Source organism: Dryas octopetala, chromosome 1 (genome assembly GCF_963921425.1).
Source record: "Dryas octopetala chromosome 1, drDryOcto1.1, whole genome shotgun sequence".
NCBI lineage: Eukaryota > Viridiplantae > Streptophyta > Magnoliopsida > Rosales > Rosaceae > Dryas > Dryas octopetala.
Genome location: NC_141366.1, coordinates 13,697,121 through 13,715,535, shown reverse-complemented (window position 1 = coordinate 13,715,535; position 18,415 = coordinate 13,697,121). Strand labels below are relative to the sequence as shown.

Sequence of the window (18,415 nt, the reverse complement as noted above, 5' to 3'; positions counted from 1 at the left end):
TTGTAAGATCTGACAGAGGAGGAGAGTTTTATGGGAAATACACTGAGACTGGACAACATATGGGGCCATTTGCTTTGTACCTGCAGCAAAATGGCATAAAGGCTCAATACACAACTCCTGGGACTCCACAGCAAAATGGAGTTGCTGAAAGGAGAAATAGGACACTTTTGGAGATGGTTAGATCAATGATGTGTAATACTGGACTGCCAAAGTTCCTATGGGGAGAAGCTCTGAAAACTGCTAATTACATAACTAATAGGACACCGAGCAAAGCTTTGGACAAGACCTCTTTTGAGTTATGGACAGGGAGAAAACCAGGGATCCTACACCTTCGAGTTTGGGGCTGCAAGGCAGAGGCAAAGCTGTATAATCCAAATGAAAACAAACTGGACCCTAAAACTACAAGTTGCTACTTTATTGGTTATCCAGAGAAGTCAAAGGGGTATAGATTTTACTGCCCATCCAAAAGTACCAGGATTATTGAAACTAACATTGCCAAATTTCTAGATGAAAATATTCCATCCAACAATGCTATAATAGAAGAGTTTGAACTAGATGAATTTTCTGGTGACAAGGATTTAGAACAAAATCATACAGACTTGATTTTGCCCATTTCGGATAAGTTGTTTACAGCACCAGAAAATCAAACTAATGAAGAATTGCAAACAGAAGCTATAGATGAGGAAGATAGTCTTGGAGCTCAAAATCAAATCAACCTACAGCAAAGTGCTATACAGGATAGAACACAAACTGAAGTAGTACCTACAAGAAAGTCTACTCGGCAAAGAAAACCAACATTGTCCAGCAATGATTATGTACTATACTTACAAGAAGTTGATTTTGACATAGGAGAAGAATCTGATCCAAGAAATTACTCTCAAGCCATGAACAATGTTAACTCTAACAAGTGGCAGATTGCAATGAGTGCAGAAATAGAGTCCATGTATGATAATGGAGTGTGGGAACTAACTGAAGTGCCAAAAGGATTTAAAATGATAGGTTGCAAATGGATCTATAAGACTAAGAAAAATCCAGATGGAAGCATAGAAAGATATAAGGCCAGATTAGTTGCAAAGGGTTTTACTCAAAAGGAAGGAATTGATTACAATGAAACTTTCTCCCCAGTCTCAAGTAAGGATGCTTTTAGGACAATTATGGCTCTTGTTGCGCATTTCGACATGGAACTACATCAAATGGACGTCAAGACTGCTTTCCTAAATGGGGAATTGGAAGAGGAAATCTACATGACTCAACCTGAAGGTTTCGTAAAGAAGGGGGATGAACATCTAGCTTGCAGATTAAGAAAGTCCATCTATGGACTGAAACAGGCATCAAGACAATGGTATGTCAAGTTTGATTCAATAATCACCTCAAATGGTTTTTTGGAGAATCCATCAGATGAGTGCATTTATCTAAAAACCAGTGGGAGTAATTTTATCTTTCTAGTTCTTTATGTGGATGATATTCTTTTGGCTAGCAGCAACAAGGAGTTACTCATTGAGACTAAAGACTTTCTTTCAGACAAGTTTGCAATGAAAGACCTTGGAGAGGCATCCTATGTGCTAGGAATTGAAATAAAGAGAGATAGAAAGAACTTCCTATTAGGATTGTCACAGCAAGCTTACATCCTAAGGATTCTAAAACGATTTGACATGCTTAATTGCAAGGCTGGAGAATCACCTATGTCAAAAGGTGACAAGTTCAGTAAAGAACAATGTCCCACAACTAAACAAGAAGAGGCATTCATGAAAGGCAAGCCTTATGCATCTTTAGTAGGGTCTGTGATGTATGCTCAAATGTGTACTAGACCTGACCTTGCTTTTGCTGTGGGGATGTTAGGTAGATATCAAATAAATCCAGGGCAAGCTCACTAGATTGCAGGTAAGAAAGTGCTCAGATATTTGCAAAAGACAAAGGATTATTTGCTAGTTTTTAGAAGAGTAAAAGACCTGGAATTAATTGGCTATTCTGATTCTGACTTTGCTGGTTGTATGGATAGTTTAAAGTCTACAAGTGGTTATGTTTTTATGTTTGGAGGGGCTGCTGTTTCGTGGAAAAGTGTTAAGCAAACATTAACAACAACCTCTACAATGCAGGCTGAATATGTGGCAGTGTATGAAGCTTCTGTACATGCCATTTGGTTGAAGAATTTTATGCAAGAAACAAAGATGATAAAGTCTGTATTCAGTCCTATAAAGATCTATTGTGACAATAGTGGGGCTGTGAGTTTCTCTAAGAACAACAAGAGAACTTCTAAATCTAAACATATTGGAACCAAATATTTGATGGTTAGAGAAAGTGTCAAAGAAGGTGAATTGCAAATCGAGTATGTTAGCACTCAAAACCAATTGGCAGACCCTTTTACAAAAGCTTTACCAGTTGGAACCTTCAAACAACATGTGAAGAACATGGGAGTTGTTGAAAGTATGGATGCTGCAATTGAGTGGGAGCTTTAAGCATAGAGGGAACTGTCTATCTTTTCTGCTAGTATTTTTTGGTTTTGTTATTGCAACTTCTGTTTTTAGTTGAGGCTTAAGTAGATCAATGCCATTCAGTTAAATTTTATAGTTTCAGTTATGTTGAAGATTGAACTATGATTATCATGATTACAGCTTAATAGTTCAACTTAAACATTTAAAGTTTATTCACTTATTCAGTTCATTAAGACTAATGTACATATGTAGATATATATATATTTTCTGGTATATGCATGCATACCGTAATTTTATATATATACATACAGTAATCTTACTAATAAGATAAGAGGAATTGCTTAAAGATTAGCAATTCATACAATAGGACCAAGTTTACAAATGGTTAAGTACTGAGAATATGCCAACAGATATTTGTAAGCTCATATTTTTTTTAGTATTTCATGTTTGGAAAATGACTGAGGTAAGATGCAGTTTGAACATTAATGATTATGAGTTGTTTGGACAAATGATAGTCTAAAAACGTCTCATAGTCTAATGTCTACAACTGTGTCTTGACTAAGTTGATCTAAGTTAAGTTTTAGTTGATATCTCTAGCGCAATTACAGATTACTTGATGAATTATCAGTGAAGTCATTGATTAAAGAACAATGCTAGTCCAAGTGGGAGAATGTAAGATTCTAATGGACTGCAAGCCTTGTTCTATTAGGATTCAACTAACTGATTATTCTTAAGGAGCAAGTAATAGGAGAACTCACTAAATGCTACTACATGATTAGTTCATATAAAGATGGAATCCTAATCCTATATGAACTAGGATAACTTAGATACAGCTGCTATATGCAGTAAACCAAGCATGACTGCAGCAAGTCTTTGTATAGGAGTCAAATTAGGATTGAGTATGAGGTACCTTAGTGGGAGGACACTCATAATCTCATGACCCTATATATAGCATTGGTCCCTGGCTGCACCATCATCCGAGCTTTTTATCCACTTCCCCATCTTGAGTGAAGTTCTTAAGCATAGTGTGCAGACCAGAAGACTGGTGCGTTGAGACCATATATCAAGCAGCTGGTGTGCATCTCGATTCACAGTCAATCCCCTGCAATTGCCATGAGTTCATCAGGTAAGTATACTGCAGCCAATATGTATGAGTATTTACTGGATACAATATATATATATATATATATATGTTTTGATTGGTACATATGAGATGTGTATGTTAAATAATGTATAAAGCAACTTACAGACATACCTAAACATTTGCCCCTGTGATTTCAGTGTTAATTATGTGAGAAAGATAGACAGTCTTAAGAAATTTTTATATGCTTTACTATTACTTTACGTTATTAGATCGATTCCAGTTCAACAGCACCTTTACAAACACAAATTCCGTTTAGACATATTCACTGCGAGCAAAATGTGGTGGCTAACAAACTTGCCTCCATTGGGTTTGGTGAGAATTTGGATTGTGTAGTTCTAGACTTTCCCCTGAGTTTTGTGACCCATCTTATCTTTGAAGATCTTTGTAGCCAGTTCTTTTATTTTGTTAATTTGGGCCTTTAGTCCGCCCTAGTACGTACCCAAAAAAAAAAAACCAACAGAAATTAGTCAAATAATTTTAGCTTGTTGCCTTTGGTGATCATCGATCAATCAAATAACTTGTTACCTAAATGGTGATAATCATTAACCAAAATATTTGGTTACTTACTTAAATAGTGATCGTCTACCAAATAAGTCCAATAATATACTCCATTTGACATTAATACATTATGCATGTTCACGTACTGTTATGATCAATCTCATGATCGACTATATTAGTCCACAAACAGGAGATCGAAAACCTCCTGATATATCATCATGGATACTTCTCATGATAAAAAGAAGCTAGAGAAACCCATTAGAAATGGACAAAACTTCAAATAAACTACAACAATTATATATTGTGTTCAAAGAGATCAGAATAAGATCCCCAAAAGAGATTATGGTACGTATGAATACTGTTTTCAAAACCCCAAATAATGCCATATATAGAAGTATCAAATACGATTGGACCGTTCTCTTAGCTTTCCTAAAAATAATAGTAAGTGGCAGTCAGTACGTAGTGGAGGCAGCAAGCTAGCTATAGGTCCAAGACTCCAAGCTAACCATATTCTGGTAGCCAAAGTGGTCCAAATTGAAGACAAGAAGCTAGAATAATATAATTGTATTGCATCATCTCACAATTGGTTTTGGTATCTGCTTCATCATTCTTGTCTAACTTGTCACTTCTTTCCCTTAATTTTTCCTGACCTAGCTTTGAATGATTATTTATCAATTTGTGTATAGGCGGGCTACTACTCTTTTGTCAGATCAATAATCTAACAATATAACAATATAATAATAACCGTAAATTTGAGCATCACATTTAATTAAGAATCAACATTATTTATATTCAATTTGTAATTAGATACAACTTTTGAAGACGTAACTGTTTTAGTGAGCGACTATATTAGTAGTGTTGTTGTTTTCAGCACTGCTTGATGGTAGGAAGCAACCTCCAAGTTACTATGTCACCATGTTCTTTCTATATGTATATATCCAATAGCCAAATGGTCAATGAAAGTTGAAGACAATAATATTATATATATTAATATATATCATCCACCTCGATCAGCTGAATTGGTCTTGTTATCAACTTCAATACTTCATCATTCCTATTCCTGGGTACCTTGTTCAACAGTGTCTCTTATCTGAATTAATTTTTATTCTCGATCTCTTGACCTGGGGGCATCATATATTATCTGTTTATTTGTTTACACATTTTTGTATTACAGCTTTGACCTAGCTAGACGTGACACACCATTAGCCTCAACTCTCAAGTGTAGTTGTTTTTTCAGCAATGTTTGATGGTAGGAAGACCCTGACATTTAATTCTCAACAGCCCAACAGAACAATTAATACACGACAAACCATTAGCCCACTAATTGTACTTATTTTTTTTGTTACACTAATTGTGCTTATTAGTTGTTAGCTAGTCTGAACCGTAGATTCAAATTAATATATATACATAAAGTTTACAATGACGTTGATTGTATAATATGCGAGATTGGTTGGTAAGAAAAATTATTTCCTATATATATGTAAGAATATATATGTATATGTAGATCGACTAGTGTTTTATTTTTAGAATTTATTTAAAGGGAGCATTAATTTCCTGCCTAAAATTAATCTATAGGATAAGAGTGGTTGAAGTTTGAAACAAAACCTATGTGCGGATGTGCCTAAAATTCAAAAGGTGTGATTCACATGATCGAGTTTATATACTTGTGCACGTACATGCAGCATTTTCACTCACTGATCGAACCACTTCTCACTTTCACTCTTCATTAAATATTCATCGCAGTCTGAAGACGCCACCTTGAAAGGAACATATATGTATAGCAGTATATATATATATATATATATATATATAGACCTAACTATGTGTTTTAAACAATAACAGAAAAATTAATTAAAGAAACAAAAGAATCTTCAGGGGATATCTTTTTTTCTTTGTTTCCTTTATTTTGGACTCTAATTAAGACTAGCTAGCTAACATGATGGTGATCTTCAAGTGAGACTGATCGAGCCACTGAGGCCATATTTGAACATAAAAAGAGAATCAGATTCCTTTTGCTTATGTGAAGAATGTCGTAGTTTCTAGCTAGTGACGATTGCTTCAAGCAATGCTTTAAATTTGTTTAATGAATTTGTTCTTCCAATGACTTCAGTGAGATGGACTAAGATTGGAGACAACAGGAGTAACATAAGGATCTTAAATATACATTCAGGTGGTGTTGTTTATCCATTTTATCTAGCTAAGGGGTTTTTTTTATTTAATTAAATCAAGTTACATTTTTTAATTTATTTTCTGGTCTAACTTCCAACAGTACGCATTTACTTAATTAATTGTTTATTGGTTTTAATTTTTAAATAGGTGTGATGTAACTTGGTAGCAGCTCATGTGTGAAGCAGCCGAGTGTAGTTGAATTCAACAGTGCTAGGTGTAACTAATAATTAAGAAGGGTTAGAGGCTGTAGAATTGAATTGAATTCAACAGTGCTAGGTGTAACTTTTTGACTAGCGTTGATGACACTAGAATTGAATTATAATAAGCTTCCCAACAACCCCAAATAGGATAACAATAACAATTACTACTCATGATATATAAATATTCATTACTAATAAGTAATAACATAAACATAGAAAATCACTACTAATGATGTATACTATGAATATTGCAGTACTGACCTGAGGAATTCTAGCATTACTTACCAATACATGCATAAGAAAGTAAGCTTAGTCCAAAAAGTTGAAATCATGCTTTACAAATAATTAAGAAGGGTACTTAGAGGCTGTACTAGTTGAACTTTAAGACTAATAAGTAACTAAAATAAGTAATGAGGTATTAATTAACCAATGATGCAATATCTAAGTATGTCAACATGAAGGTTAGGTACTTATGTGGTTGCATTATTAAATCTCACATATTTCATTCTTTGTTTATTTAAAGGCAATTGTTAGTGTCAGTCCTTCAATTTCACATATTTTATTTTTTTTTCTGTTTAAAAGAAATGTTAGTATCAGTCGTTCACGCGCTTGTAAATAATAAAAAAAATTAAATATAAATCTCATAATGGGTACCACACTCATTAACAACTCAGTCCTCCACAATTGTTTGAGCGATCCAATTTAACTCATGTGTTTAATTATAATTCTACAACCATTTTTCCCTATTAACAAGTGAAGTAATCCACTAGTCGTATTGAAGTGAAAGTGTTTAACAAGTAACAACAACAACAACACTGTTGATGACAAAGTTGTGGGCCCAAAGAGAGGCAAGAGGGCTCAATGTGATGAGCCCGGCAAGAAAACAAATCAGATATCCCCCACGTGTGAATGGGGCCACAGCCCACGTGTGAGGTGACATGGAGAAGTGTACACGTCCAGAACTGCCTAAGTTGGGCCGTCACCTTCGTCGAAGGAGACGTGACATTTCACGTGAATTTTGGGCCCTTGGGCGGATCTTTGATTTTGGAGCAGTCACTGGCTCTCACTTGCCCTGCCTTCCCCAATCATTAATACATATTCTAATGGTTTGCTCTTTTGGAGGGTCCTCTTCATTTGAATTTTGAACTCATATATTCCAATTACTAGTCCACTTTTGACTCTCAAATGCTTAATATCATGTGAGCAAGCTAAGAACCAAGAAGGAATAGATCATAGTCTCAAAGAGTACTGTGAGTGACTTCTTATTTAAAAGGCTTTTTTTGCACTTTATCTACTTGAACTTTAAAATCAATTTCACTTTATCATTGAAAAAAAATATTATATCAGTTTATTACTTGAATTTAAAATTGGTTGCAATGTGCAGCCTCCGTCCAATTCCGTCACTATTTTCTTAAAAAATAAGGGCATATTAATCTTAATGACATGTCATTAATGTGAATTCCCATAATGTTTATACTTTATATGATGTACATTGATCTAGCATGGATATATGCTTGATTATATGTGCTTGAGGTTACATTTTCTATAAATAATCCTGTGGTTAATAACCCAATTATTATTTTGCTTAACAGCTGGTAATTGTCAACAATTATGATCTTTTGGTTACTATCATTTCACATTTGGTTCATGATCAAAGTAGTTATATAATATATGGATTGCAATCTATGTATCTACATCATTATATATAATGGGTTCACATTTGGTTCATGTATCTACATCATTGTTTGATAAATTGTCGCAAAAAGCATGGTTTAATTTCTCTGTCATTCTCATACATTTTTGATCTCTTATTGACTTGTCTTTCTATCACCCTCAAATCCCATTGTTCTTCCATTTCTGTTCCGTGCTGAGAGCAATTGAGCATCGAAACTAATAATTGATAGCTGTTTGCTTACTGCTAGTAATGATGTACATGTGTCATGTGTGTGCGTTGTCATCTTTGTTTATTACGTCAATAATTTCGAATATGCAACGTGTAGAAACCCTATAACTTTCATTCATTTTATAGTAAACTTAATAGTGTTTAATGGTTTACTGGGAGTAATTAATGAAGAAGAAAATTACAAAGATTTTACCCGTCTTTATAGTTCGAGTTGGTCATTGGCATTTTATTATGTATTTAGAGCTTATTTGGTAATGTTTTTAGAAGGCTTAAAAGCGTTTTTGCTTATGTAGTGCAAAAAAGAAAACGTTTTCGAGTTCTAAAAGCACTTGAAAGCGCTTCCAAGTATATTAACAATAAGCACTTGAATTTTTTTCAAAAAAATCTATGAATTTTTAACAAAAGCGCTTTTAATAAAAGCAATACGTACTGAGCAAAATCGCTTCCTACAAAAGCACTCCCAAACAAGCCTAGTACTATTGTACAAATGTACAATGATAATATAATTTTAGGGGTAGATTACTCATCCATATTTATGGTGACAGTTTTTTAGAACTATACATTCTAGCCGCTATGTTATATTTATATTGTCTTTAACTTAAACAATTTAGGTGTGTATATATGAAGATTTTATCCCAAAAAATATTAGTACAATACAACGAAATATATTCTACTTAATATATACATGATAGACATTTGATACGAGACAGATGTATCTAACACATAAAAAAAGAGTTGTGATTCTAAAATTGTTCCCTTCTAAGCTTTAATTCTTCTTGGAACAAAAAAAAAAAAAAAAAGTGTTGTATGATTCATCATGATGTCCACAAGGACCACAACATCTGTATATATACCTAACACTGTGGTAAATATTTACAACTAATGGTCATAATATATCTCATGGAAAAAAAAAAATGGTCATATTATATCTCATCTTATAGTCTGATTTTCTATTTATCTCTTAGTAGGTAAGGTCACGAGTGATGCAGGAGCATCCAATGAGAGACCCAAGCGGATCACTAAGAGGCCAGAGTACTTTGATGACTACCAGACTTAATATAATAATATGTTTAGTATTTTTATTTTCATTATAAATTATTTATTTGGGTAGAATATTTAGTATTCCTATTTTTGTTGGTAGTTTCCTTTCTTTTTAAGGATTCTAGGGTTAACGCCTTATTTAAGTGTTTGTAAACATTGGTTGGGGGGTCTTTTGATGGAATAAGAATATCGACTTATTTAGCCTAAAGTCATAGAGATCTCTAGATAACTTTCTACCATCTGCTTGTTGTTTTGTGTGGTTTGGCTATTGATAGTCCAGGTCCATCTTCATCAACGAGTCACGACTGTTATTATGCATCAAATTAATTTGTACGGAGGAGACAAATTGCAATGTTAGTTTTGACATAACAAAAGAAAAATAAACAGAATGAAAAGGAAGTGATTGCCTAATTGAGGTTAAGAAACCATGCTTCCATAAGGAGGCAAACATTGGCAATATCAAGGAATAAATCCTTAATTATTTCACTTAATTTGGATAAAGGTTTACCCAATTAGTTGTTGCCACATCAACAATTAATAGAAAGTGTAACCTGCCGCTGCAGATTTTCCCACGTGGCAGCACCATATCAAGCTAGACTTTTCTCCTCCGGTGGCACCACCACCAGCTGATTCCTCCTTATGCATCCTCTATATTGGGCCGACCAATGTAAAACTCAGAAACAGGCCCACGTGGAGTCTCTGCCCTCATTGGTCCAGCAGGTGGGTCCCCAAAATCCCCTTCTCTCTCTCAGAGCCAGGTCAACGCTGCTCAACTGCCACGTGGCGAGATCATAAGCATGGCCCCCCCTCCCCCTGTAGAGGAGCAGGTATTCTATGCTTCTCGCTTTGCCGTGACTGCATGGACTGCGGGACCCACAGACAAATGTACAATATACTCTGTACGTGCCTCCTTCCTCGCCGATCTTTTGCTTTCGAATTCAACAACTGCGGAACGAGGAATTCAACTAATCGTCTGGGCTCATATTTCTAAGATTTTATGGTGAAAATGTCAAAATCAAAATTATTTTACAAAAAAAACAAAAATTATTCCTTTTCAAATCTACCTCCTACGTACATTTTCTGTGGGTCAAAAAGAATTCTTGTAATGTTTCTAAAAAAAAAAAGTTTAGTTTTTTAATTTCAGAAAAATGTTATTTTTGCATATTGATTCTTGTTTTAGATCATTTCACCGATAAATCCTTCTAATTTCTATGTGCCACAGCCTAGTAGTAATGACAGTACCAACCCAAATTCCTTTAAAATTTGGTGAGTGACAAAGTTGTGTTCCTATTGTTTATTAGAAAGAAAAAAAAATTAGAATAATGTATAACATTCTCTTTAGTAAAATTGGTCATCTCACTCGGTATCAGTTTACAACCCACAATTAATTTCAATCCAGTCTTTTACACTTCATGATGTGTTGAACACAATATTGCTTATCAGAATTTACTGCAATATATTCACTGCAGAGATCATTTTTAAAGCTGAAGAAAGCATTTTCACCATAATGCTTATAAAGACTCATCTCTCTTTGATTTACTAATCACAGACCACATGCATGTATAAACCCCAAGATTACTACTACAAACTGATAATAGTAATTATGAGCAATTCCTCGGCTGCATGCAGTGTTGGTTGGGTGGTAATGGAGTGAACACAGTGTTGTTGTTGTTGTTGTTGCTTTTGCTGCTTGACTACTGCTTTTGATTCAAATCTGTATGAAAATGGAAAATCATAAAGAAGACAAAGGCATATGATACAGTTGCTTGCACCACTACAGCAATTAAGCAGCAACCACACACACACACACACAAACATAACAACAAAAGTGTACCACCTTATCTTTATCTTCTTGAGCATCACTAGTACAACTGCCTCTCTGATCCACAATGGCCTTTTTCTTTTTAATCTGCAACCTGAAATTCTGTCTCCGAATTTGTCTCTTTCTTTTTCTGGGTTTGTCTGCTGGGGCTTTTAATTATTTTGTCTGCCCAGTACAGACTCTGAAAACTCTGAAAATATCTGTTTTTTCACTCAAATCAAAACTGCTTTTGGCTTTTCTTTGTTTTTTTGCTATCAAAGACAAAGCCAAACAGGAACCACTTCTGATTCTATTTCATCTGTCCTCCCCCTACCAAAAAAAAAAAAACAGGCTTCTTTAGTTCTTTAATTTGATTGGTTGTGGCCAAATATCCGGATAATATCAAGCCCCTGACCAGAGATTGGGTACAAGTAAAACACTAATATACTATACATACATACACATTCCCATAATATATGGGTGGCACTATAATATGCCAAACTAATATTGCTGCTAATATATGCATGCAATTTTGTCACATACATTATATTATAGCATACCTCATAAATTTGGTCCTCTAATACATGTCCAAAATTGGTGATCGATCGATAGACTATATATAGCCCTTATAGTGTCTATCAATAATGTACTTTATCCAATTTCATTTATTTTTCACTAATGGGTTTTTATTTTCACTTTTGGCTGTGATTAATATATGGGTTCCTAATACTTTTTCTTTTCAGCCACATTATTTGGTCACTTTGACTAACTCGCAGACCAAGTCATTAAGCAGAATATGATAATTGATCTTTAGGAGTGTTTATTATTCTTAAAGTAACTCAATTACTATATGTATTACTATGGGAAAGTTGGTGACCTTTTGCTTGAGCGAGTGATAGAAAGAGAGAAAAAGAAAGGAGTTGGCTTTCTGAGACTCTGATGAGTAGTGCCGTTATAGTATATAAGGCCCATGAGACTTCAGTGGGCAGGAAACCTGGCTGGAATTAAGAATCAAATTCCCATGAAACGTGATGATTAATTATTATTATTAGCAAGAAAGGAACAGCTACTTAAACAAATAGAAAAAGAAAAGCAAATTGCAAATTGCAAAATGCAAAGAAAGAAAAAGAGCTTCATTGAGATAGGAACTGTTTTTGTACATGGATGCTAATTTAAAGTCTCTGCACCTTGAACAAAAACTAAAAATTTCAAAAGAGGGGGATAAACATAAAAACATAAGGTTAACCTAAAATGGGTAGTTACTCTTTCCCTAAGATGATCACAAAAACAGTTCTTGTGAACCTCCATGAAAGCAGCTACTTAAATCAATTAAGAGGCCAAAGCTAGCACATGATAGTCCCTTCATTACTTTATTCCTTTAATTCATTGATCATGGTTGCACCATTGCTTGTGGCCTGGGACCCATTTGGGGCACTTGGGGCTGAAGTAGTTTGAGACCACCCTTGAGTTCAAGAGCTCAAGAATGGGTGCAAATTTCACACACCTTGGGGTCTTGTACTGGTTAATGGAAGCCCCTAAGCTGATGGCATAGTCCATCAGCTTGTCAAAGGTCCCTGCCTCCACAATCTTGACCTCAAGGGGACCAATTGATTTGTCTGAGACCCGGCCTTGGCGGTACACACTGTTGAGTGACTCCTCAATGGTCAAGCAGCAGTCCTCAAAAACTGAGGGTGGGATTGGGGTTGACCCATTGAGGCTGAGCTCCCAAAAAAGCACATAGTGGCCTGGAATTGTGGTTGTGTCTGCATAGCTTGTGTACTCGGCCACAGTGGCATCAAATGGCACCAAATGGTTCACAGCATTCTTCACTGCGTTTTGCAGCTCCACCTCATCAGTCTTGTCTGAATCAATGCTTAGCACCACATTTTTCCTGCATATGAAGGTGAATTGTGGAGCCTTGTTCTTGAACCCTGCCACTCTTAGCACATCTCCTACTCTATAGCGGTAAAGTCCTGCAATTTATAGCACCAAAAATCCATCTTAGTCCCAAAAATTTAGAAACCAAATTGAGCTAGAATGCATATAGAATTTGATGAATTAAGTAGTTGAGATAAAAAAGTTACCACTTACCAGCATAGGTTGTGACAACAAGCTCATATTCTTGACCAAGCTTGACATCAACAAGATCCACCAGCTGTTGTTGCTCTTTATCATTAAGAGAATTGGGCACAGAGAGAGAGTTGTTGGTGATCCCATTGTTTCTCTGAACTGGGAGGAACTCAAAGTAGCCCATGGTGGGAATGAGGGTATAGGAGACCTCACTCGGTTTGCACAGAGGGTTGAGGTTCACACCAAAATAGCACTCTGAGGAAGCATACATAGTGCAAACCAGAGGCAGCCCATTGCTGTAGTAATCAAGTGTGGGAATGTACTGTGACATGGTTCCAGTCACAATAACATCCACATACTTTGTGTTGGGCCAAAGCCTTGGGATGATCCCTTGCCAGGAGTTTTTCCCACACTCGGTTTCAATGAAATTTGCCAGTTTTGGGTCAGGCTTAAGGATTTTCATGACTGACTCACGCACTGAAGGGTCAGTGATTTGGGGGTTTATGGTCCCAGAAGCTATGTCCTTGCAGAGAAGAGGCCAGTGCTTCTCTAAGAATCTAATTGCACGAATGAAGCCAGAGGCAAAAACAGCACCAACCCGGAGGACCTCTTTGTTTTGGCAGAGGCCGCAGAGCAATTGGGAATACATGCTTTGGTAAGAGTCTGGGCAGAGAATGGTCTCATTTGGGCTGGTGTAGTTTGTGTAAGGGTCAAAAGGCCTTTGTTGGAAATGGGAGCTTTTGTAATAGCTAGTGAGCACTGGGCGTGCCACAAGACCCCCATGTGTTTTGGCCTCTGATTTTATGAACAAAAAGTACATCCCTTTGCCTTTGTCTAAGCCAGGCACATATTGGCTCATCACAGGCATCAATAGGCTATAGAGAAGTGACCTCCTCTCCAGCTCTTCTTCAATTGTTGGCATCAATTTTCGCTCCCCACCTGATGTCCCAGAGCTACAAAAAAACCAAAAACAAGAACAAACCCATTTAGCCAAAAAAACCAAAAACACAAACAAACAAACCCGGCCATTTAGCTAAACTCACAGAGATGTTAAAAAATGTAGACACCCCACTACCCACCTTGTCAAAAACTCAGAAATGGGCTTTGAGCAGAGGATTGGGGAGGTGTCACCATTGGCAATACGGTTGATATCAGCTTGAAGGTCCTCATACTTGATCACAGGCATGACTTTCTTGAAAGTCTCGCGGTCAGTGTGACCGTTGAGGCCATGTCGCTGCAAGTACTCAACGTGAGCACTGCGACCAAGGATTTCAGCTAGCACCCGCTTTTGGACCTCATCAGCGTTTTCTGTCACATCTTCAATGAAGTGAAGGGCCTTCTCGTTCTTGTCTGCGAGGTAATAGTCTGTGGTGGGTTTCAAGGAGTTCTTTGGAGCTTCAGGCATGGTGTTGTTTTTTGTACTTGCAAATAGAGAGAAAGAGATGGCTTTGAAAGTGTACGAGTGAGAGAGAGAGAGAGAGAGAGAGAGAGAGAGAGAGAGAGAGAGAGAGAGAGAGAGAGAGAGAGAGAGAGATTGAGATGGTTATGACAAGGAAGATGGTTTAGGTGTGGGGGAAAAAGAAGGAGCGAGCCGGGGTTTTATAGAGCAAGAAATTGGAGTTGGCTTTGCTTCACCTACAGGCTATGGGGATTAGAAAGAAAACAAAACAATATAATGAAGGGCATAAGTGTAAAATGCATCCTTGATAAGTTGATATCATTTTGTTTTCCTTTTCTTATTTTTTTTGGTCATGAATCATGATTTGTTTTCCTTTTCTGAACATGCTTCTTTGACACATAAAAACATAGAGTTTCGATGCATTCAAGGTCAAACTACAATGGTGTGTTACACAAACTAACTATTGTTCTATATTTTGAAACGTTTTGATTTTAAATTTCTACTTCTTTAACTTAAAGAAAAGAAAGAATAATGGGGGTTACACTAAGTAACACTTGTTTATCCAGTTAAGTCTCAAAATTTTATATCTATCACTTAGAGTAAATTATGCGTTTGGTTTACTTATTATTTCATAAATTTCGTTTTTGTCCACAATTTTTTTTAAGTTTCATATTGGTCCATAAATTGTCTGAAATATTACATTTTGTTTCAAATTAGGCAAAACTGAACAATTTTACCCCTCAGTTTTGTATCAATAAGTTGACTTTGAAGGATAAAATTGTCTATTTTGGACCAAAATAGAATACATCAAATAATTCGTTGATCAATATAAAACTTAAAAAAAAAATTATGAACTAAAATGAGATTTATAAAATAATAAGTGGACCAAACGTATAATTTTCTCAATCACTTGCAATAATATTTTACTTTTAAACCAATGCTCATCACACAGATAGTCTTAACAACATATAATAATGCTATGTTATCATATTATTAATCTAAATCATATATCCAATTAAGAGTTAATCTAATTAATAATTCAAATTTATAATATAACAATACAAATTGTTATGTTATCAAATTTTATTTGAAGAAAACTTTTTTGTTTTTAATAATAAAATGTTGACATATCATCTGTTAAAAATTTCGAAGAAAATAAAGCAATTTTCACTGTGAAGCAACTACCCAGGTGACGAATTTCAATTTTTCAGGGAAATCCCACTAAATGAATTTTGACTTTTGCAAGCTTAAGTTTTTAACCCAATTTTAAAATCTTTTTTAATTTGTTTACTTTTGTTGTCTTCGGAAAGTGGTGGGGTACTACACTGCACACAGCAAAGGTGTACTTGTCGTATAAGGAAAACCGGGATATAGAACCCACCTTCTGAAGGTGTTTAAGGGCCATAACTCATAACAAAACATGTTCAACCGGCAATATCCGGTAAACCCGCGGTAAGTACACTCTTTACATGCGCGCTTGTACCACGGATGTTTCACAATATACCGGCAGCCATTTCCCTAATTTTTTATATTTATTAGTTAACTCTGGCATTACCCGGTAAACCAAAATGGAAAACGGCGTAACCACGAGTCGAACGCGATATTTTAAGTCAATGTATCGCGAGTGTTGTAGGGAGGGAGCACTGGGAGAAGAATTGTGTGTGCAGTTGTGTACGGTAAAGTTATCCAAGTGGGGACCAGCCAGCTGGCTGCCAGCTCGATTGGTCAACACGTGTCTAATTGGACGTTCAGTGCCTGTGCCTTCACGTACTTAATTTTGTGGCAGTGCATTCGGCACCGTTCTTCGGCAGAAACTCCAACGTGGCAGTCAACATTGTTTTTTATTTTTAAATAAGGATTAAAATATTCGTATCAACTTTGTACAATATCTTCAAGTGAAATTTCAAATGCATAATCACCTACACATCACACTTATTAGTTAAATTCGGTAAAATTCATTTTCATAGTACCGAAATGTTTAATACAATGCATATATATATGGAATGGTTGGAGATATTAAATACACTTGAAATTTGATATATATGGTGAGATAATTAGAGCATCTTTAATTGGAAGAAGGGTGGAAGAGCTTGAGATACAAAGACATATCTAACAAAAACATGACTAAAAGGGAAATCAATCACCAACTTTTGTTGTGACTATTCACTACGAGAGAGGTGTATGATCTTAAAAAAGAATGTGGAAGGAAATTTGATTTTCCTTTGATGTAAATATGGGTGGTGTTGAAATTTAGGCTATAGATTCAACACAATAATAGAACTTCTAGAGTGACTTATACTATTTTCCGACCCAAAAAAAATATATGCTACAGCTAAGCTAGAAGTACTGAATTAGAGTTCTAATAGGATAAGAATCTTATTAAGATAATATTTTAGTGAAGGATTTGGTGAGGATGACATAAGATTTCGTTTGTCCCACTGCTTTTAGATTGGATAATTTCATTCAATTTGAGAGGAGTTGCAATGTAATTACCTTCTATAATTAGTAGAGCCTACACAATAACAGCTAATATGGAAAACGGAACCCCATAAGAGTATATTTAATTAGTACATGCTAATGCATTTTTTATTTATTATTATCAACAATTGATGTTCATCATATTTGAATTCATGCATGACTTCCTCTTAAAAAAGAGAAATTAGGAGCTGCCATTAGACTAAATGGTCATTTACTACTTACACACCAAACTAGAAATATTGTACTATTATAAAAATAAAATAGAAATAAAATCCAAGTTAACCTAACAATTAGTAGAGTGGATGGCAAATAGAGAGTTTTATGAAAAATTATTTATACTAATTATGAACAAATTCTAATAGAAAGTCATGATATAAGAATGAAGGCGTCGTCGACCTTAACTATTAGCTGGCATGAGATAGAAAACCACAAAACTTCTCTTGCCTAAATTTGGTGAGATCATTTCTATCATATGACTAGTTGGAGCTTATCATATTAACATTGTTGGGTGATTAGATTGGCAAACATGATTTCTTTGTGCTCCTATAATTAGCAAAAGAGCAGGATACACACTGCCATCAAGGTTCAACTTGTTATTTATATCTATATTGTAGGAATTAAGAAAGATTTGAATTTAAAACATTTCTAACATTGTAAGGAGAACTACCTAAAAGTTAGACCAATAATTAATTCACACATTAAAGTTTGACTTGAATTTTCAAATTCGCCTTCTTGAAAAGCTATTTCTTTATTTCGTTCTTTTAGTTTTTTTTTTTTTTTTTCAAGTTTATCATTTTAATTAATTGGCCTACCTTTCCTTTTAAATATTTTGACTCGATAAAGCTCACCAAATATTTTCACTAAACGTGTGTGTGTATAAATGTCTTATAGAGAGTATCTATGTATTCACTTGCTGCTTGCAAATCGATCAGAATGAGACTGATAATGATTTCCAAGCAGATACTATACGGAAGGCACAAAAACACTTAAGAAAAATACATGCATGGAACTCAAGGAGTAGTACTATCAGTCCTCACAGTCGATACGTACCTAACATGTCCGATTATAAGGTCATTTAGGTCAAAGATAATCTTATTTATACAATTATACCACACGCAATGCCAATGCCAGTCAAGATTTTAAGGGACAATTTTGACATACCTATGCATTTATTGACTTTAACTCAACCGGACAACTATGCTTTATATGTACTCAAAACAAAAGTGTAGAAATTGGGAAGCTTTGTAGCTAGCTCAAGTGGTAACTAATAACTAGAAGTC

General features: G+C 35.2%; 1 protein-coding gene across 1 annotated transcript; it reads right to left on the bottom strand.

The window, feature by feature from the left end:
- Positions 1–12,300: 12,300 nt before the first annotated feature.
- On the bottom strand, positions 12,301–14,691 carry DFL1 (Auxin-responsive GH3 family protein). The gene is made up of 3 exons (XM_086242402.1): positions 14,338–14,691; positions 13,280–14,211; positions 12,301–13,161 (listed from the first exon to the last, which is right to left on the bottom strand). The coding sequence occupies exons 1-3, from the start codon at positions 14,661–14,663 to the stop codon at positions 12,572–12,574; spliced, it is 1,848 nt and encodes a 615-aa protein (XP_086098528.1). The 5' UTR covers positions 14,664–14,691; the 3' UTR covers positions 12,301–12,571.
- Between the last annotated feature and the right edge of the window lie 3,724 nt (positions 14,692–18,415).